Below are 21,985 nucleotides of genomic sequence, written 5' to 3'. Positions count from 1 at the left end.
CCCGGACGGGAAAAGGGGAGCTAAGTCATCCCCAAAGCCCGACTCACGAGTTGGGGAACAAGAACCAAAGACCTCCCGCTTTCCTTGAGAGGAGCACCCCCCCTACACACACACACACACCCCAAAAGGGCAGCGCAGGCCCGGAAGGCAGATGTTGACGCACTTCCGGCTTTTGTGACACTCTGGGTTCTGGCGAGCGGAGCGCCTGGGTCCAAGTCCACTGTCCTTTGGTCCCCAGAGTCACCTCCCTTTTCTATCCCAGCACCCCAGGCTTCTCCGGGGTTCACGGTGAGACGGGGGTCCAGCCGGGGAGGATGGGCGGGGACGCAGGTGGATGTGTACGGCCGTGTTCCGCGATCCCCCTCGCCACGACAGTCCCCAGACGGGGTGGAGGGTCCGTGTCCCTGTCCTTCGTCCCAGCCTTGGCAGTAGGAAGCGCCGTCTCCCTGCAGATACAGCCTTGGATCCCTGGTTTCTGGACTGGGATGAGATACCTCTGGGACCGGCAGGAGGCAGCCTGCGTGCCTCACCTACAACGCCTCGTCCTCGGTTTTCACCCCAGATGACCCTAGTCTAATTTCTGTGCTCCCCGATCATCCCCCTTTGCTTTCCTTCTGGTGAAAGCTTGTATCCTGGGTTCCTAGGGACCTCAAGGTGTAAAATGAGAAAGACCCTAGAGGCTACCAAGCTCCACGGTTTTGTTTTTGATTTTTTTAGTGAAGAAGTTTAAGACTCATAAGTGTTTGCAGATCATCCGCTCACCCCCAAATTCACCACCATTAATGGCAGTGATTAAAGAATGTTTGAAGCTTAGTGAATAAAGTGAGTTGAATGCAGGAGGAAAAGCTTACGTGCACTTCACCCTCTTCTTTTCAGTTTCCGAGCTTCCTGAGAGCTTTTTTACAGGAGTAATTTGAGACACCAGGTGAATTTTTCAGTTGTGGGAGCCAACTGTGCTTGACTCAGAGGGCTGAGTAGTGAGGGGCGTCTGCCGCGGTGCGGCGGCAAGAGCAGATCGCTGGGCCACTTGCCTATTGGTCACTGGCACCCTCTCTGCCACCGATTAGCAGGATGCTCTTAGACAAAACGCTAAGTCTCAAATTTATCCTAAGTAAGGTAAACTAGACTGCATATCTCAGAGGGCCCTTCCAACTTGGACCTTCATTGATAGAGGGAAATTAACTGAAAAATGCAGCTAGGCCAAACTTAATGCCCCATCTCCATTTCCTGAAGTGCCACCAGTATACACAAAGATGCTGTCATTATTGAGAGAGGCTGTTAAGTGGCAGAGGACCAAAGAAAACACTTATACAGGACTGTGTTACACAGATCATTTGCAATCAATAAATAAGTTGTGGAGAATACCTTGTAAGCAGATCAATGAAACCTCCTTACTATTTGCTGGAGAAATAGGTTGGTTACATAGTGTAATGGGAGACGTAGGTAACTTACCCATGGGCACATTATTTACTTATGTATTTTAAACCTGTGCTGCTATAGTATTCCTCCCATCTTACTCAGATGCTTCATAAGTAACCTGACGGTTGCAATAGAGTAGCATCTCTTAATTTCTAAATGACATGCCCTTCCAAGTATTGAAATACCCGGCCTATAATGAATTTGTTGAACTTCCTCCAAATGGGCAAAAAATGTTGACATTGCATTCATTCAAACAAATGTTTTTTAAAATATCTCCTGGTTGCAACGAACTATGTCATGTGACTTAAGGGCCACAGAGTAAAAGACAGTCTTTATTCTTGAGAAGTAGTCTAGTTGAAATAAGGCATGAAAGCATTAAAAATTAAATTTCAGGGTAAGAACTATTAAAATATTGCATACCAAACTGGAGACCGCTAGTGAGCTTAAGGTCAAGTGATGATTGAGTGCTGGAATCATTCAAGAAATGCAAAATAAAACCCAGTCTTCCTGCTGCTACTTGCCTAGAACATGAGCAGGAAAACACTCCAGAAGCGCCTGTCCATGTCCTGACCTCAGCCCCGTGTCTTTGAGTTTCACTGCCTTGGAGTCACTTCATTTTGATTCATACTGCCAGTGGTAGGGAAGGCCTCTAGGAACGTGTTATTCCCCATACCCCACCTTTAAATCTTTGATGAGATGTCAAAAACCAAGATTCCTTTTCCTTGATCTTAAAATACCTGAGAAAGAATGAGATTTTCAGACAATATATCACTAAAAATGAAGGGAAATGAGCAAAGAAAATAAAATAGTTGGAAGATGAAAATAAGAATGGCAACACAAATGATGACAGAATATAAATGCTATAAGATGGCTATCAGGAAAGCTTAAATGGGTTTCAGTGTTTTTAAAAAACAAATACAAGTCTTAATTGTTTTCCCCTGTGCCCCAATGGATGGTCTTGTACACCGTACTTTGGTGATCACTTTTTAAGAGTATCTAGATGGCAGTGTAGCGGCATAGTTAGGACCCTGGACTTCAGACTTGGGTTTGAGTACTGGATCCACTACACTATGTTGTTAGACACATTATTTAATCTTTCTCAGCTTTTAAAATAGGAATAATAATTGTGTACTTCATTAGGCTTCCATGAGACTTAAATGAGCTGTGTATGCAACGTACCGAATCTGCCTGGGACACAGCTAACATGAATGGCAGTTACTCAGCATTTACTATGTCACATCATTGGATTTAGTGACTTATCTTCATGGATGAGGTATAAGCAGCATAGCAACACTGTGTTAACCTTTTAATACTGCTATTAAATTTTTCCACCCTGCAGGACAGCAAAAACTGATCTCATAAAACATCTAGGACAAAAAGGAAAGTCCTGCAGACAGACCCTGTTTGGATCAAGTGAGCCAGTTCTTTGAACCTGAACAATGACTGCTGAATCAGGCAGTGCTACCGATTTGTCTCCCCGGGCTACCCAGGAGATGGAAGGCGCAGTGACAGTGAAAGCGGAGGAGGAAGAGGAAGAAGATGAGGAAGACCGTTTTCAAACAGAAAGAAATAGCCTAGAGTTATCACCCCAATTTCTCAGTCGTTCCACAACTATGAATGAGAGAGCCTTAATATCATCATATTTAGTGGCGTATCGAGTGGCAAAAGAGAAAATGGCTCACACGGCTGCTGAAAAAATTATTCTCCCAGCATGTATGGATATGGTACGTACCATCTTTGATGATAAATCAGCTGATAAATTAAGAACTATACCTCTTAGCGATAATACAATATCTCGTCGAATCTGTACTATTGCAAAACATTTAGAAGCAATGCTTATGACACGACTACACTCTGGTATAGATTTTGCAATCCAACTTGATGAGAGCACGGATATTGCAAGTTGTCCCACACTCTTGGTATGTGTCAGGTATGTGTGGCAAGATGATTTTATAGAAGATCTGTTGTGTTGTTTAAATTTAAATTCACATATAACTGGATTGGATTTATTCACTGAATTAGAAAAGTGCATTGTGGGTCAACATAAATTAAGCTGGAAAAATTGTAAAGGAATTTCAAGTGATGGAGCAGCAAATATGACTGGGAAACATAGCAGAGTTATTGAAAAATTGTTAGAAGCCACCCATAACAACTGTCTTTGGAATCATTGTTTTATTCACCGAGAAGCTTTGGTATCCAAAGAAATTCCACCGAGCCTAATGGATGTATTGAAACATGCAGTGAAAATTGTTAATTTTATTAAAGGAAGCTCATCGAATAGCCGACTTCTTGAAATATTGTGTTCAGAGATTGGAGTGAGCCATACCCACTTATTGTTTCATACAGAAGTTCGTTGGTTGTCTTAAGGAAAAGTATTGAGCAGAGTATACAAACTCAGGAATGAGATTTACATTTTTCTCATTGAAAAGCAATCGCATTTGGCAAATATTTTTGAAGATGACATTTGGGTAACAAAATTGGCGTATTTAAGTGACATTTTTGGCATTTTAAATGAATTAAATTCGAAGCTACAAGGGAAAAACAATGATATATTTCAATATCTTGAACACGTTCAAGGATTCCAAAAGGCATTATTGTTATGGCAGGTAAGACTTAAAAGTAATCGCCCCAGCTACTACATGTTCCCAACGCTGTTGCAACACATTGAAGAGAACGTTATTCATGAAGACTGCTTAAGAGAAATAAAATTAGAGATATTAGTACATCTCACTTCTTTGTCTCAAACCTTCAATCGTTACTTTCCAGAAGAGAAATTTGCATTGTTAAAGGAAGCTGTTTGGATGAAAGATCTATTTGCTTATCAAACCCCAGAATCAATAATTGAGTTACACTTGGTGCCTGAAGAAGAGAATGAATTACTGCAGCTCAGTTCGTCATTCACACTGAGGAATTATTACAGGACATTAAGTTTATCAGCATTTTGGATTAAGATGAAAGATGAATTTCCACTGCTAAGTAGAAAGAATATATCGCTATCATTACCATTCACATCTACCTATTTGTGTGAACTAGGATTTTCGATCTTGGCACGATTGAAAACAAAGAAAAGAAATCAGCTCAACAGTGCACCTGACATGCGTGTTGCCTTATCTTCATGTGTGCCTGACTGGAACGAACTCATGAACAGACAAGCACACCCATCACATTAATCGTAACAATCGTTAGGAAATTTCGTTTTTGTACGTTCTTACGCACTTTTTGTATATAAATATTAATAAAATTATGGTTGGGATTTACTAGGTTTCATTTTCTTGTATAGTAAGTATTGTCTCGTGAAACTTGTTTGTCACATGAATATGTGTGTATGTGTATGCAGAGTAATGATGTAAAATATATTTCTATGAATTGCTGTCAATTTGGAAAAATGGTGCTCTCAACACTCTTAGTTTTATACTCAAATCTGTCGCCTTGTCCACTGCTGCTGCCTTGCTTCTTTCAGGCAGAGCCCCATTCAGATTCAGTTTCTCACCATTTATGTGCCTATGTGCTCTTCCTTGTCTGTTTTCTTTTCTTTTGTTTGTTTTTTGCCACACCACGCGGCTTGGGGGATCTTAGTTCCCCGACCTGGGATCGAACCCAGGTCCCCTGCAGTGGAAGCACGGAGTTCTAACCATGGGACCACCAGGGAATTTCTGTCTGTTCTAATTCCAGGAAGTGAATCTTGATGCTGATCATGGTCTAACACCATCCTCGTCCCTGGGTTTATTTATGCATGGGCACGTGTTATAATTCTAGCGAAGGATATATGTGGGGCAGTCTATCAGGATATCTTTGTGAAGGTTTCCCTTGCTCTCAAGAAAGGACACAAGAGAAGGTAGTGACGATAGTGCTATAGTTTTTGTATCTCCCCAAATCCCTCCTAAAAAACACGCAGAGCACCATATGATCCCGCAATCCCACTCCTGGGCATGTATCTGGAGAAAACTCTAATTCAAAACTATACGTGTACCCCAACGTTCACAGCAGCACTATTTACAATAGCCAAGACATGGAAGCAACCCAGTGTCCATCGACAGATGAATGGATAAAGAAGGTATGGTAGTTACAGTCACTGGAATGATTACCCATAAAAAAGAATGAAATTATGCCATTTGCAGCAACATGGAGGGACCTAGAGATTACCGTATTAAGTGGAGTAAACCAAAGACAAGTATCATATGATATCACGTATATGTAGAATCTTAAAAAATGATATAAATGAACTTATTTACAAAACAGAAATAGACTCACAGACACAAAAACAAACTTACCAAAAGGGGATGATGGTGGGGGCAGGGGAGAGATAAATCAAAAGTTTCAGATTAACAGATACAGACTACTATGTATAAAATAGGTAAACAACAAGGACCTACTGTATCGCACAGGCAACTATACTCAATATCTTGTAGTATCCTACAATAATGGAAAAGAGTCTGAAAAAGAATATGTGTAGATAGATAGATGTATGTATAACTGAAAAAAAAAAACAACAGAGCAACTAGGATTGCAAAGCTGAAACCCACGGACATCTACAACAAACCCAGGTGGTGGAATCACCAACAGTTACAAAACTAGCATGGACTCAAGCCATTCTGTAAAAGGACGCAGAAGCAACAAGCATCTGACAGATTACAGAACTGCAAATAGTCAACAGGTATTCCTGCAATATTTCAGTGAGCTATATTGAGAACAGCAGCTGAAACCAGGAGTTTGCCCATTTCAATAGAGAGGAAGTGTTGGGAATTGGTGGTAAAGTCCGGGAGCAGTGTAGGCTCTGTGAAATAGAATCCAAATTGACCAAGATGGGGACAAGAGAGACTAAGACTTATCTCTGTGTCCTTGAGGCTTACTTTGCCCAGAATCAGGATCTGTTTGGCTCCTGTTAGTGAAAATTGGCCTTTGGCCAAGTACCAGGTTTGTACAAGCACCATCCTGTGGACCATGGCAGTTTTTGTGGGGTCTTTTCTATCTAAAATCTTGCTTCTTCTTAGTCAAATACCTGCTTTCTTCATGTTTTCTCACTGTAAATTAAGAAGTATGTATAGCTCACCAGCACAGTTTTTCACCAGGGACAATTTGAAATCACAATGGCCACTTTCAGGGAACTTGACGTGAACAAGGGTGTTCATTTGAGAAGTGCCTTAAACAAAAAGGGAAGAAACTATCACGAGAGTTTTTGTCTGTCTGAAAGAGACCATTTTGCTTAATACGGGACATATACCACCCTTTGTCATTTCTGTATTTTAGGGTTTAATAGGTGCTGGCATCTTAATTGTATGGCTGTTTATCTAAAGCTGGTTCTGAGGGTTTTTTTCCCCCTTTCCAGCTCATTTTGCCTTTAGGGAAAATTTTAAAGATTAATTGACAAGGGAAAACCAGATTGTCACTTTGTACACTCTAAAACTACTATTCTAGTCAAAAATAACTAAAAGAAAGGTATTAATATATTTCTTTTGCTTTAAGAAAATTTATATTTTTCTGATTACTAGTGAGAGTGAACTTTTTTAAAAATAGATTTATTTATTTATGGCTGCACTGGGTCTTCGTTGCTGGGCACGGGCTTTTCTCTAGTTGCAGCGAGGGGGGCTACTCTTTGTTGCAGTGCGCAGGCTCCCCGTTGCAAGGCTTCTCCTGCTGTGGAGCACGGGCTCTAGGCGTGTGGGCTTCAGTAGATGTGGCGTGCAGGCTCAGTAGTTGTGGCTCGCGGGCTCTAGAGCACAGGCTCAGTAGTTGTGGCGCACAGGCTTACTTGCTCTGCGGCATATGGGATCTTCCCAGACCAGGGCTCGAACCTGTGTCCCCTGCATTGGCAGGCGGATTCTTAACCACTGCGCCACCAGGGAAGTCCTGAGAGTGAACAATTTTATATGTATATGACCCATTTGCATTTTGTATGAATTATTAGTTCATATCCTTTTTCCATTTTTAATCTTTTTCTTATTAATGTGTATGAGCTCCCTCTTTAGAATAGATCTTAATCTCTTGCCTACTAAATATTGTGCAAACATTTTCTTTAACTGAAGTATAGTTGATTTACAATGTTGTGTTAGTTTCAGGTGTACAGCAAAGTGATTCAGTTTATATATATGTGTGTGTGTGTGTGTGTGTGTGCATGTGTGTGTGTGTATATACACACATTCGTTTTTCAGATTCTTTTCCCTTATAGGTTATTACAAAATATTGAGTATAGTCCCCTGTGCTATACGGTAGGTTCTTGTTGTTTACCAGTTTTATATATAGTAGTGTGTATATGTTAATCCCCAACTCCTAATTTATTCCTCCCTCCCTTTCCCCTTTGGTAACTATAAGTGTGTTTTCTATGTCTATGTGTTTATTTCTGTTTTGTATATAAGTTCATTTATATCATTTTTTAGATTCTACATATAAGCGTTATCATATGATATTTACCTTTCTCTGGCTCACTTCACTTAGTATGATAATCTCTAGATCCATCCGTGTTGCTGCAAATGGCATTATTTCATTCTTTTTTATGGCTGAGTTGTAATCCATTGTCTATATGTACCACATCTTCTTTATCTATTCATCTGTCTATGGACATTTAGGTTGGCTGTCCTGGCTGTTGTAAATAGTACTTGTGCAAACATTTTCTTCATGTCTATTTTAACTTTGTTTATCTTACTTTGCCCATAGAGAAGTCTTACATTTTTATATAGTGAACTATGTCAATCTTTTCCTTTATGACTTTGGGGTTTTGTGTCATAATAGGAAGGACCAAATGTACTAGTCAGAGGAGGCTAAAGTGCTACCATAGGCCCAACATGTAATGGCCCAAACAAAATAGAAGTTTTCTGTATTCAAATGCAGTCATTCAGGGACCCAGACTGACACTAGCTCTGTCATCTTCAACATATGGTTTTCAAAGTCACTCTGGCCATGGAGAAATGTTCGTGGAAGGTTTTATGGGCTAGAACTGTGAGATGCATACAAACTTCTGCTTACCTTCCTTTGGAGGGAACTTAATCATAGGACCACATTTAACTGCAAGGGAGGCTGAGAAATGTAATAAAGCTGGATACATGAAAGAAGGGAGAATGCGTTAGAGAAATCTAGTATTCTCTGCCACAGTTCTTCCCATCTGTCCCATGCATGAAATAGGTTTACTTCTTCCCCAAGAGAGAACCCAGAGTCCAATCCAATTCCTACATTCGGCACAAAGTCCAGGATCTCTGGATGATGGACAGTCATCTCCGGCAGGTCTGGATGGGATTCCTTTGGGTCCAACAAACTATGAACTAATAAACAGGTTATCTGCTCCCCTTTCCTTACCCCTAGCACATACTCAATTTACAACAGTGGAACAGGGACAGAATAACTGCAATTAAAAACTCCCATTCTTAAAGGATGAGAGGGCTTCCCTGGGGGTGCAAGTTTAGGAGTCCGCCTGCCAGTGCAGGGGACATAGTTTCGTACCCTAACCTGGGAAGATCCCACATGCCGCGGAGCAACCAAGCCCATGCGCCACAGCTACTGAGCTTGCGCTCTAGAGCCCGTGAGCCACAACTACTGAAGCCCGCGCGCCTAGAGCCCGTGCTCTGCAACAAGAGAAGCCACAACAATGAGAAGCCCCAAACTTCGAGTGCACTCATATTAAAAGAAACACACATTAAAACTATACTGAGTTTCCTCTTCTGGCCGTGATGCAGTTTCTAGGACTGGACTGACTTATTGGATTCACTGTAAAAACTATCAAACTAGACAGAATATATGACAAAATGTTCTCAGACCTTGGACAACAGGCAGGGCAGACCCGTGATCCCTGGGAAAAAGGAAATACATCAGGTGAGGCCTATATGGTCCTGACTTTCTAACTGGAGGCACTTTCCAGGCCCCAGTGCAGGGGAGGAGGCACCCAAACAGACCACAGCAGGCTCTCAGATGAGGACACAGAGATTTGAGTTCAAGGAGGCAGAGGGAGCTGGGATTTGGGTAGCAGAAGCCTAGAAAGCCAGAAGCTGCACAGAGAAAAAGCTCTAGAAATCTCCATAACGGGTCCTCCTGAGTTTGTTCCTGGCAGAATCAAGCCAGGCAAAGAACAAGTAGGAAGCTGTAAGCTGAGTAATTCCCCGAGCTCACACAGAGCTAGGAGACGTTCATGTCCTGGCCAGCTATAATGGAATCCTCACTGAACACCTGAGGCAGCCAGTAGAGATCCTACAAGGATAATGCCTTAATAAAAGGACTGAACCAGGCCTGGAGTACTTCAAGATTAGCTCAAGCTTTCAAGCCAAGATCACACTCTTCCAGGTGGTGATACACCCATACAAAGCTTCAAAATAAGCCTTGAAAGAATCCAGGTGATATAAAAGTATTTGAACTGTTGGCCAGGGGGAATAATACATGTAAAATGAAATTTACCGGGCTTCCCTGATGGCGCAGTGGTTGAGAGTCTGCCTGCCGATGCAGGAGACACGGGTTCGTGCCCTGGTCCGGGAAGATCCCACATGCCGCGGAGCGGCTGGGCCCGTGAGCCATGGCCGCTGAGCCTGCGCGTCCGGAGCCTGTGCTCCGCAGCGGGAGAGGCCACGACAGTGAGAGGCCCGCGTACCGCAAAAAAAAATGAAATTTACCTTTTTAATAATTTTTAAGTGTACAGTTCAGTGGCATTAAGAGCGTTCACGTTGTTGTGCAACCACCAACACAGTCCATCTCCAGAACTTTCTTCATCTTCACAAACTGAATCTCTGCACCCATTAAACACCAGCTCTCCACTCAGTCCCTGGCAACCACCTTTCCACTTTCTGTCTCTATGAATTTGACTATTCTAGGTACCTCATATAAGCGGAATCATACAATATTTGTCCTTTTATGTCTGGCCTATTTCATTTAGCATAACATCCTCAAGGTTCATCCACGTTATAGCATTTGTCAGAATTTCCTTCCTATTTAGTGCTGAACAATATTCCATTGTATGTAGACTACCATTTGTTTATCTATTCATCTGTCCAGGTCACTTGTTTTCACCTTTTGGTTACTGTGAATAATGCTATGATGAACATGGGTGTACAAATATCTGTTGGAGTTGCTGCTTTCAATTCTTGGTGGAACTTACCCAGAGGTGGAATTTCTGGACTGTATGGTTCTAATGATTTTTAAAGGGAGACAACAAACTCTAACATGCAATGTAAACTTCATAATGTCTAGCATCCAGTCAAAAATTAATAGATATGTAAAGAAGCAGGAAAATGTAATCCAAAACCAGGAAAATAATCAGTCAGTAGAAACAGATTCAGAAAGAACAGAACTTATGGGGTTTGGAGAAAAGGACCTTAAAATAATTATTATGGATATGCTGCTCAAGGATTTAAAATAAAGCATAAACGTAATGAACAGAAAAATACAACATAATAAAAAGAAATAAATGGAACTTGTAGAGATTTTAAAAAGCACCAATATCTGAAAGGATCAGCAAGCTTAAAGAGTAGCAATAGGAACTATTGCTTATAAGACTTACAATTATTGATCTCCTCTCCATAGTGGTCTTTATCTCATAAACACTGGGAGACTGGAATATTCCTCTCTTCCTTGTCCAATGTTCTAGTATAGCTCTTTAGCCTTCTATTCCATGTAGCTTCAGATATCAGTAAAGATTTTGATAGGGAAACTATCCCTGAGTTTGAGGCCCCCAGGTCTCCAAGGTCGTCAACTTAGCACAGCATGATTGTCAAAAGCTCAACTGTGTGAGCATTTTTCTGTCTGAGTTCAGCAGCTTTTTGCCTGGACCAAGCTTTAAGTGCTTTGAGTAACATTTAAATGTGTAATATTTAAAATCTAACAGTGCCTGGCACATTCTAGGCACTCAATAAACATTAATCGAATTTAAAAATTTCACTGTATTTCCTGATTTTTTTGAATTCTCCTATGGAAGTTCAAACTGCTACAACACTGAGTCAATGAATGTCTGTATTCATCTAAAGATGTTTGGAAAACTGAAGGTTTTCACTCTAATACTTAAGGAACATTTACTGTGCCAGGCATTGTTTTAAGCACTTCACACATATTAACTCATTTAATACTCATAACTCTATGAAATTCATAGTACTGGTATCCTCATTTTACATCTATGGAAAATAAGGTACAGAGGAGCTAAGTAATTTGTCCTAGGTCAAACAACTAGTATGATACTGGAGATATATATATGTATATCCCGTGGAAATCAGGACTTAAACGGAGATTTCACACAATACCTCAGAAGGCTTTTTTTTTTTAATCTGCAGTCTCTCTTACTTCTTTACTAAACATATGGAATCATATAAAAGATTAATTAGTCCTACTATCAATTACAATTAATTGTCACTAAGTCCTCTGTTGCTTTAAATAACAGCATTCATGTCACAGAAAAGTAAACAATTCTGAATAACATAATTTCAGATAAGTATCTATTTTTATGTTTTTATCTTAATAACATATGTGTATTATAATTCATTATACTAACATATTTTTTTTGCCTGGTAGGGCTGTGTCCAGGGTCGGCTCTCTAAAAAGTTGGTCACTCTACATTAGACTACCAGGAGGAGCTTTTAAAAATACCCAACTGCACGAGGGCTCACTCCTAGAGATTTTGCTACAATCTGGTGCGAAGGGGAAGGACTTGGTATTAGCATTTTTAAAGCCCCTAGCCGCCAGACCTCCAGGGTAGGCTGGAACGGGCTGGGGCGGGGCCTGGAAGTCACGTGGCCTAGTCAACGCCCTCTGCGGCAGTTGATTGGCTCCGGCCAGGAGCGGAGGTTGCGAGAGTATCCTCCCCCCCAATCCCACCCCAGTCTTCAGGGCACTGTATTGTTATAGATTAACAAATTGGATTATGGGTTCTGACTTCTAAATGCACAATGCTCACAGAAGATAATCTAGTTTAGATAATGAAAGAGTTGAGGTCCCTTCCCCTGATCAGGACCGTCTGGGGGGTGCCTTCTTGCTTAAGAGGCAGGAGCGCTTAGGAGCAGTGTTTTTAGGGAACGTGAACGGTGTGTGAGGGACTTTCTTAAAGATGTACTTACATAAAGCAAGGTTCGCCGGTAGCCAGAGAAGCACAATTAAAAAATGAAGATCCTCGGTATCCCATCATTTGTGTATTCCCTGAGAGAAACAACACCGAATTTACTATATTAAAAAAGAAGCAAAGCGGAGGCCACAGTTTGGGTATGTCCCCTGGCCAACCACCCATAGCTGCGGAACCAAAACTTAAAAGCTGTCCTAGTTTCCCCCAAATGCTGGCTCTGTCCTTAACGGAAACAAGCTTTCTTCATATCAGGGTGACCTTGCAGCTTCCTAGCCAATCAGCTACAAACAAGTAAACTTGTCCGGTGCTACTCTTCTAAAAGGAATGTCAGTTTCTAGTAACCAGTCCCAATAGAAAACAATGTACTTCCTCATTCATGTGTATGGGAGGAAAATAATTTTCTCTCTACCCTTCTGAGTACTTAGTTGAGACTCCCGCAATAAAAGATGAAAGTAAACAAGTTTCTTAACATGTATACCTCATGTAAACATGGGACATACCCAAGGAAAAATGACTAACCCCTGAGATGGCGTAGAATTCAGGCCTAAATACTATCTTCGTAGGGAAAGCGGAGGGAGGTTCTATTCCTGGAAGAGGCTGAAATGGCAGTTAGGTTAAGTATTAAGTGTTGGTTTGCTGACATGGGGCTTAGCATGAGTGAGTCCACATAGCTTTCAGGATCTTAGTTCCCCAACTAGGGTTGGAACCCAGGCCCCGGCAGTGAAAGCCCCGAGTCCTAACCACTGGACTGCCAGGAAGTTCCACTGTTGCTTCTTTTTTAAACAGCCGTTTTTTAAGTCCCACAGCTCAGTGTTCCAAAGTGGTATATTTTGGGGTGGCTTATTCTGCCACCCCTTCACAGGCTTTATAAACTGAGTGGTAACTGCTGAGAGCCCAAGACTTTCAGCTTCGAAGTCTCCTTGTTCACAGTTTGGGTTTTGCTCCCTAAAATGTTCATATCAAGTAAAGTCTTCTGAATTTTCTTTTGACCACAATTAGCTCTTTGTATATCATATGTAGCCTAAAATCTCTAACTGCCCTAAAATCATTTTTACACTATCTGAGCTGATTCTGTGTGATGTAGAAATACATGAAGACCACCCAAAAGAGAACAAGCAAAGGCTCTTCATTCCCTTCATGGCCAAGGGAGTTGGCCACCATCACGTGTGTGTGGCAGAGACTCAAAGGCAAAAAGGGGAAGTTTTATAGTGGAAAAGAGGGAAGACTCAAATATGCTGAGTTAGGAGCTGATTGGCTTGGAAAAACTGGAGGCAGGTTAAATGAAAGAAGCGGAACATCCTACATGATTGGGTACGGGAGCATATTCGGCTTTTCCTGTCGGCCCTAGATGGAGGACAGGGGTACATATTAGAGATAAGCTGGCACTTGTAGACCAAGTCCTGATGTAGGGCCTATTGCTGCATCGCTTGTGGTTTGGGTTCAGGCGGGTTGCTGCAGGTTGCAGGTCAGAGTTCTGTTTTTTCCTACAGTCTGGTCCCTTGGCGTATTGAGTCTCTCAACGAGGTGCTGCTAATATACTCTAGGGAGGAGGTGAGGGCAGAGCCACAGGTTTCCTTGGATAAAGATTGGAAATTGATTTAGCTTCAGAAATTCCTAACAAGAGTATTCTAGCAGTTGCTTTCATTTTATCACATATTCCAACACCAAACACAGTGACTTTGTGCTAGCTGAGGTTCGTTGGCCCCATTGGAATTCCCTGTCCAGGGCTGCCTGGTGAGAGAGCTTCAAATCGGAGCTGGCCTTACGTGTGCTCTTTTCCTCTCCTTCAGCTCAGCCTGATGGCCGGGAGGTTGCACCACCTCAGAGGCCAGGCCATGGAAGCCGTGTTCCTGCCAGCCCTGTGGAAGGTGAGCAGGGTTCCTCCTCCCCTACCTTGGTATAGTCGCACCGCCGGGCGATGGCGTTCACGTGGCTTTAACTCCTCTGTTCAGGTCGAGCCATCTTTATCAGCTGGGGTTTTTCCTTCTTGGAAGGTAGGATGTAAAGAGCTTGAAATTTGGGGCCAGACGGGTTCAAATCCAGGCTGTTTTAGATGTGTTACCTGATCTCTCACGGTTTCCTTATCTGGAAAATGGTAGGGGGGTGAGGCCCGATGCAGGGGATGCCTGGGAGCCGGTGGGGAGGCGGGAGGAGGTGAGGGCCGTGTGCCCCAGGGGCTGCTTTCTGGGAAGTGACTGGCAGTGCCTCCTGAGAGGAGGGGGTGGGGCGAGCCCTGTCCTCACAGCCCCCGTCGCCCCCCGTGGACCCCTGGATCGTCACCGTGTTGACTTCTCCCGCTTCCCCACTGGACCCTTCACTCCCTGAAGCGGGGCTGGGGCTCCGTGAGTCGCACAGGCTGTGCACTTAGCAGCTCTGGGGGCCCCGTTGTCACAGCTGCCATGTGAACAGTGTCCCCTAGAGTCGAGCAGTGCGCAGCCCGAGGGGCTGGTCCTGTGGGCCCGGCAGGAGCTGTCACCTCTGTGCGTTTACTGTCACTGGCGTGTGGCACGCAGGCCGGCGACTTCCTGGTGCTCAGTAAATGCTTCCTGAAGGAGCGGGAGTGATAAAGGGGAAGAAGACCCCTGGTGAGGACCTTGAGGGCAAGAACTGTGGAGCCACACGAAGGGCCCAGCTAGGAAACCCCACGCACACAGATAACTCTGGGGCTTTGAACCATTGTATCCCAGCGCCTGGGAGCCTCCACGCAGGTGCAGAGAAGGCGGCTGGTGGGTGGGGCAGGTGAGGGCGTCTGCAGGCAGCTCTGGGGACGGAGGATATTCGGGATCGGGGGAGGGGGCTTGAGACCCTAACCCCGGACCAGGTGTGGGCAGGAGGAAAGAAAGGCCTGTCGTTTGCGAGACTCAGGGTCTGTCTGCAGAGGGGAGCGGTGTGAAGCATCTCGGGTGGAGCTGGTGTTCCTATTGCTGACACCCTTCCGCAGGAACACCCCCCAAACCACGGCGAGTGTGGGGGGCAGACGCCAGGCCTCTTGGCCCCCGGGAGCTGGATACACAGTTGCAGATGGAAACTTCTGCCGTGGGCACGGTGCTCAGCGGTCTGTGTTTGGCCCGTGGAGACACTCTCCACCGTTCCCCACTTTGTCTGCGCCCTGGGAGGCTGGCCTTTATATTCTCCATCCACGGGCTCCCTTGCTCTTGCTTCGCGTTGGCTTCTGGCAGAGGGATGGGGTGGGGACCAGACGCCTGGAGGGGATCGCTGTTGGGGGTTTATCCCTCAGTCCCTCCCTGCTGGGCTGCCCCCCGCTCCGGTCTTGCTTCTCCAACAACTTTCTGGATCCCAGTGTCCCCTCCCGTCCTCCCCCTTCACGCCTAGTGGGTAGCGGTGCCCACGACAGCCAGCCCCGCGAGCTCCAGCCTGCCTGGTTTTTTCCCATTAGCCTGTCCGTCCCCGTGTCCCATTAGCCTGTCCATCCCTGTGTCCCATTAGCCTGTCCGGCCCTGTGTCCCATTAGCCTGTCCGTCCCTGTGTGAATGGCCCGCACGCTGCCCCATCCTCTGTGACCTCATGGGAATGAGACATCTCTTTCCTGAGAGATCCGGGCAGAATAAATACAGGATGTGCAAGGTAGGGTTGTACAGAGCAGGGTCGGCAAACTCACCTGGAGCCGGGAGTAGTTCTATTGGGTCACAGCCACACCCGTTTGCTCTCGTGTTGTCTGTGCTGTGTCTGTGCTACCAGAGCAGAGCTGAGTGACTGCAGCAGAGACCAAACGGCCAGAGAAGCCTCAAATATTGACCATCTGTAATAATAATACTGTAGCTCACAAAGTTATTGTAAGAATTGCAGCTGCAGTCAGTCGCTGTGTTTCCAGGGGTTGCTGTCCTTTGAGGACGTGGCTCTGTACTTCACCAGGGAAGAGTGGGACACACTGGACTGGGCTCAGAAGGACCTCTACAGAGACGTGATGCTGGACAACTACAGAAACGTGCTCTCCTTGGGTAACGAGTCGGCTTGACATTTCACTTTGAGTATCTGCACATCTCCTCAGTCTCTTATCTGCAATTCCAGAAGCAGAAAAAGCTCTGAAAACCAGACGTTTTTTCATAACTCATTAGTCATCAGGTGGTTAAATCTGATTTTTATCGTACAGGAAGCTATTTATCATCCTTTTTCTCATTTGGTCTTTATATATATATATATATATATATGTATGGCATCAGAAATATCAGTGTGTTTAAGGTTTCAGCTCCAACCCCTGTTGGGGGTGGTACATAAGAGAAAATATACCCACCAAGGCATCTTCCTGAAATCTGGAAAAATTCTGAGTCATGAAACACATCTGGCCTCAAAGTTTTCAAATGAGGGATTGTGGACAATTAATAGTTCCCTTTTGTTTTAGAGTTCAGAGACGATTAGCCCATTCCCCACCCCGACCTGAATCCTCCACACCTGTTAAGACTCCTAGGCGCTGACGACTGTGGCCGCTGCAGATTCCAAGTCTAGCATCTTGCTCCCTTGAAGAGTCTTTTCCTTCTGTCTGAAAATGGTTTCCCTCCTTGTTTACAACATCACTGGGTGCCCAGGAAATGATTCTTCACTGACTTCACTTCTGAACCTTCACAGCTTCCATCTTCCCAGGAGCCTGCCTTTGGGTTAGTCCAATGCAGAGTCTCCCTAGGGTGGGAGGTTCCTGGATGACTTTTTCTTTCTGGGGAGTGTTGGCTCCCATGCGGACACTCTTGGCACAGAGTCTTGCCCACCTCTTGTGAGACTGTCCACCCAGCACTGGATGTTTTACTGTTTGTTTTTGTTCTAAAAGCATTCCAAGAGCATACTTGAATATATGGAAGATAGAGGAAAGCATAAACGGAAGGGGAAAACATTCAGGGCTAACACTTAATATTTTGGAATATTTCCTTCCTGTTTTTTTTTTCCTGTGCTGTTTTTAAAAAAAAAAAAGCTAGCTGAGCATAGTCTATGTATAATTCTGTAATCCCTTTAAAACTTAACATTATAGTATCAGCATTTTCCCTGTTATTAAAAACCCTCATAAAGCAGAAAATTAAAATCATCTGCATGCCCACTGCCCAGCATTAACCCTGTTAACATTTTGGTTTACTTTTATGTATGTATACAGACAGTCCTATATATGATGGTTCAGTTTAAGATGTTTTCAACTTTACAATGGTGTGAAAGCAATACACATTCAGTGGAAAGCGCACTTCGAATTTTTATCTTTTCCTCGGGTAGCGATATGCAGGACCGCTCTCTCTGGTGACGCTGGGCTCAGAGCCGCAGCTCCCACACAGCTATGTGATAATGTCGTCACAAGGGCAGCCAACCAGTACACTTGAAACCATTCTGTTTCTCACTTTCAGTACAGTATTCAGTAAGTTACAACAGCTTTTCACCACTTTATAATAAAGTAGGTTTTGTGTTAGACGATCTTGCCCAACTGTGGCATAATATAAGTGTTCTTTGCGTGGTTAAGGTCGGTGAGGCTAAGCTATGATGTTCGGGAGGTCAGGTGTAATAAATGCATTTCTGACTTAGCATATTTTCAGTTTAGATTGGGTTTACCAGGAAGTTACCCTTTTGTAAGTAGAGGAAGATCTGTACACACACACACGCACAGACACACGTAGTTTTTAAAAACAAAATTTGGATCATAATTTACATGAGTTTTGTATTCTGCTTTAAAATATCTAGGGAGCATTTTCCTATTTTAAGAAACATTCTTTGAAAAATGTATCAGATGCACTGGGGGGAAAAAGAAATATTCTTTTTTTTTAATATGAAACTTCTTTCAGTTTTTTTTTTAATGTATTTTATTTCTTTCCTTATTTTGGCTGTATTGGATCTTTGTTGCTGCGCGCAGGCTTTCTTTAGTTGTGGCGAGCGGGGGCTACTCTTGCGGCGCGTGGGCTTCTCATTGCAGTGGCTTCTCTAGTTGTGGAGCATAGGCTCTAGGCGCGCGGGCTTCAGTAGTTGTGGCTCGCGGGCTCTAGAGCATAGGCTTGGTAGTTGTGGCTCACAGGCTTAGTTGCTCTGTGGCATGTGGGACCTTCCCAGACCGGGGCTCGAACCCGTGTCCCCTGCATTGGCAGGCAGATTCTTAACCACTGCGCCACCAGGGAAGCCCAAAAGAAATATTCTTTGAATACATGGATTTTCAGTATCTGCCTAATACTTTTGCCTTTGTTGTATTCATGTGCTACACTTTAACCATTCCCCTATTGACATTTAGTTTATTTCCAGTTTGCACTGTTCGTTAGAACTCTGCTGAACATCTCTGGTTCATTAACCTTTGTCCTAATTTTCCTTAGGCTATATTTCTAAGAGTGAAATTACCATATCCCAGAGTGTGAATATTGTTCAGGCTTTCAATAAAGATTGCACCAAGTCCTCTCCTCACCAGCCCTGTTCACTACTGTCCTGATCTCTACTTGTCACTGTCCCCTCACCGCTTAGACCCCAAGGGGTAAAATGAGCTCTGGGACATCTGCTGCTCACTAACCAGCGCATCCCATTTACTTCCCCACGAGTAGGAGTTCAGTTTCCCAAACCTGAGGTGATCTGTCAGCTGGAGCAGTGGGAAGAGCCGTGGATCCTGGATCTACCAAGAGCTGGGACTAGGAAGGCTTCCAGTAGTGCTTGCCCAGGTGGGTGAGGAGAAGACCCGGCCCTGTGGGGGTCACGCAGAGGGAGGGACCCCATTCACCAGGCCCCTCCTGTGCCGATACCGAGCCGGGTGTCTGGTGTCTCTCCTGCTCATTATGCCTTCTGCACCCTGCAGGTGGTGGGTATGGTCATCAGCCCCATTCCCAGGTGAAGAAACTAAGGGACTAAGATGTCTGTCACACGGCTAGTAGGTTGATAGTTGGGATTTGACATCAAGTCTGCAAAGCTCATCCTCTTTCTACTGCAGTTCAAGTGCTTCTCTGAAGCAGCCGGTCTGGTGTTTTCTGACAGCTCTTGTGCCATCCTAGATACTCCTTTTTTCTACCCTCATCACTTACCCTTTCTCTATACTTGCTCTTGTTCCCTTGCTCTCATTTTGTTTTCCAAATTCTCTCGGTGTTTAGTGATGTTCGTTTTTCCTACGTACTATGTCCTGATTGCTGCTTCTACCCTTTTTCACATCCCTCCCTCCACGGTTTCACAGCCTCAGCACCGTTGACATTTTAGGCTGTTTAATTCTTTGTGGTGAGGGCTGTCCTGGGCCTCGTAGGATGTTTAGCAGCATCCTTGGCCTCCACCCACTAGGTGCCAGCAACACCATCCCTGGTTGAAAAACCACTGCTCTAGTCCATTGGTTTTGTACTTATTTCTCTCTGTTTCCTTTTCTATTCTATCTTACACACTTTCTCCATTTTTAAGAAGTTGTTTCTCCCAGAATTATTAAAAACATGCTTATCTAGAAAGTACAAAATGCTACCTCTCTCCTAGTTATGTGACACTGCTGGTACTGAGAGTAAGTTGTTATCCCACTGATGGTGATGGATTTATTCAATTCTCACATTCTCTGACATATACTCTTGTGGACATTTTAGCTGGTTAGCCGATGTCAAGAGCTCTTTCTGATATGAAAGCTGTGGGTCCTATGGAAGGAAATCAGAATACTGGCCTCTGTAGTATGATGGTTTAACTAGGTGAGCACTTCTTAGCCTCGTTTGAGTCTCGTATCACAAACTTCCTGACTTCTTTCCTTTTTTTTCCTTCTATGGCAGTCAGGTCATTTATATACTTTTTTTTTTTTTGGCTAGGTCCTGAAGCCAGATTCAAGATGAAAGAGCTAACTCCAAAGCAGAACATTTCTGAAGATATAGAGTCATGTAAGATGTCACTGGTAAAGCAGAAAATGGCCAGGAAACCCTTAGAAAAGTTACTTGAATGTAACGAATTTGTGGACATTTACCGACTTTCGCTCCCTACTATTGGTGATGAATGCTGTAAGGACTTCCTTCAAAACCTTAACCTCATTCAAGATCTGAAAGCTCAGGCAAGGACAAAGCAGGGCAAATATGAGTATGGAAAACCCTTCCATCAGAGATCACTGCTTTTGAGGCATAAGCGAATTCTTACAAATGCAAAATCTTACGAATGCAGCGAATGTGGAAGAGCCTTCCAGCGTCAGGCAAATTTTGTTCGACATCAAAGAATTCACAGTTCAGAGGATCCCTTTGAGTGCGACATATGTGGGCAGGCCTTCAAACAGAAGTCTGCTCTGATTGTCCACAAACAGTGTCACTCACAAAAAAAGCCATATAAATGTCATGACTGTGGAAAGTGTTTCCGTCAGATGGCGTATCTTGTTGAACACAGGAGGATCCATACCAAAGAAAAACCCTATAAATGTAGTGAATGTGAAAGAACATTTAGTCAGAATTCAACCCTTATTCGACATCAGTTAATCCACAGTGGAGAGAAACCCCATAAATGCATTGAATGTGGAAAAGCCTTTGGCCGGCATTCAACCCTTATGAGCCATCGACAAATTCACAATAAACAGAACACTCATAAATGCAGTGAATGTGGTGAATCCTTTGGTCGGAATGTAGATCTCATTCAGCATCAAAGAATCCATACCAAGGAGGAATTCTTTGAATGTAGCGAATGTGGGAAAACTTTTAGTTTTAAGGCAAATCTTCATCGACATGAGGTCATTCATACTGGAGAGAGACCCTACAGATGTGACAAATGTGGAAAATCTTTCAGTTGGCGCACAAGCTTTATTAAGCATCAGGGTACTCACAGAGAGCAGATACCTATGTGATAGTAACCAGAAAAGCTACCATTTAAAGACCAGAACCTAACCACTCTTGCAAATATGTGTAACTCAATTGTTTTATGAAAATTAATAAACAGGAACTGAAATGGTTTTTCTGTGGGGATCCTCTCTTCGTAGCTAACCTTCTTGCTACAGTCAAGAATTACTTAATAGAGGACTTCCCTGGCGGTCCAGTGATTAGGACAGGACTCTGCACTTCCAACACAGGGGGCGTGGGCTCGGTCCCTGGTCAGGGAAGTAAGATCCCACATGCTCTGCAGCACAGCCAAAAAACAAAACAATAAAACTGGATTTAAATTAAAAAAAAAAAAAGAGTTACTTAATAGAAATGTCATAGGTTGTTGTGTCCAGTCTCCCTGGGTCCCCTTTACCTTCATTTCCCCGAGTTAAGTCAAGGCAGATGGAAGGCATAGAAGTTTTACTCTGTGGTCCCCCAGGCTGGAGACCATCTTCTGGATCGTGAACGATTTAAGAATGCCTTTCTTGGTTTCATACTGAAAAATCACCTGAGATTATACAGACGTTTTAAAAATAAAGTAAGGGCTACCCGCTAGTACTACTGAGATATTAAGAATTACCGAAATTTACCCAGAAACTAAAATTAGTGGGCTACTAGGTTCTACTGAGAGTTCCAAGTCAACGTTGCCCTGCCCCTGCTGCCCCCGGCCTTGCCCCTGCCGTGTGCTTCATCCGACTTGCACCATCTGTGTCTCTTGGGCTGCGGGGCTTTGTCGAAAACCACGAAAGACCACTGCTCTGGGGGCAGCCCTCAACCACGCTTGATGGGATTTTGACGA

At 43.8% G+C, this 21,985-nt stretch overlaps 2 protein-coding genes across 7 annotated transcripts; both read left to right on the top strand.

Annotated features, from left to right (window-relative positions):
* The first annotated feature begins 75 nt into the window (after positions 1 to 75).
* Positions 76 to 5,688, top strand: ZBED8L (ZBED8 like). The gene is given in 2 exon segments (XM_024745334.1): positions 76 to 288; positions 2,759 to 5,688. A coding segment is annotated over 1 exon segment (1,731 nt). The 5' UTR covers positions 76 to 288; positions 2,759 to 2,858; the 3' UTR covers positions 4,590 to 5,688.
* A 6,624-nt stretch (positions 5,689 to 12,312) lies between these two features.
* Positions 12,313 to 21,306, top strand: LOC112399916 (zinc finger protein 789-like). Of its 6 annotated transcripts, XM_024745352.1 has the most exons (5): positions 12,313 to 12,576; positions 14,227 to 14,304; positions 16,269 to 16,395; positions 18,946 to 19,059; positions 20,164 to 21,306. In XM_024745352.1, the coding sequence occupies exons 2-5, from the start codon at positions 14,236 to 14,238 to the stop codon at positions 21,171 to 21,173; spliced, it is 1,320 nt and encodes a 439-aa protein (XP_024601120.1). In that variant the 5' UTR covers positions 12,313 to 12,576; positions 14,227 to 14,235; the 3' UTR covers positions 21,174 to 21,306. The 6 variants fall into 6 exon arrangements, with proteins under 6 accessions (XP_024601120.1, XP_024601119.1, XP_024601125.1 ...); XM_024745351.1 differs by having other exon boundaries at positions 12,314 to 14,304; XM_024745355.1 differs by lacking the exons at positions 12,313 to 12,576; positions 14,227 to 14,304 and adding an exon at positions 16,855 to 17,049 and having other exon boundaries at positions 16,267 to 16,395; positions 20,164 to 21,278.
* Positions 21,307 to 21,985: the final 679 nt, after the last annotated feature.

The sequence above is a fragment of the Neophocaena asiaeorientalis genome, unplaced genomic scaffold (assembly GCF_003031525.2).
Source record: "Neophocaena asiaeorientalis asiaeorientalis breed wild unplaced genomic scaffold, Neophocaena_asiaeorientalis_V1.1 scaffold461, whole genome shotgun sequence".
NCBI lineage: Eukaryota > Metazoa > Chordata > Mammalia > Artiodactyla > Phocoenidae > Neophocaena > Neophocaena asiaeorientalis.
The sequence above is the reverse complement of the archived record's forward strand: the minus strand, read 5'-3'. Positions and strand labels throughout refer to the sequence as shown.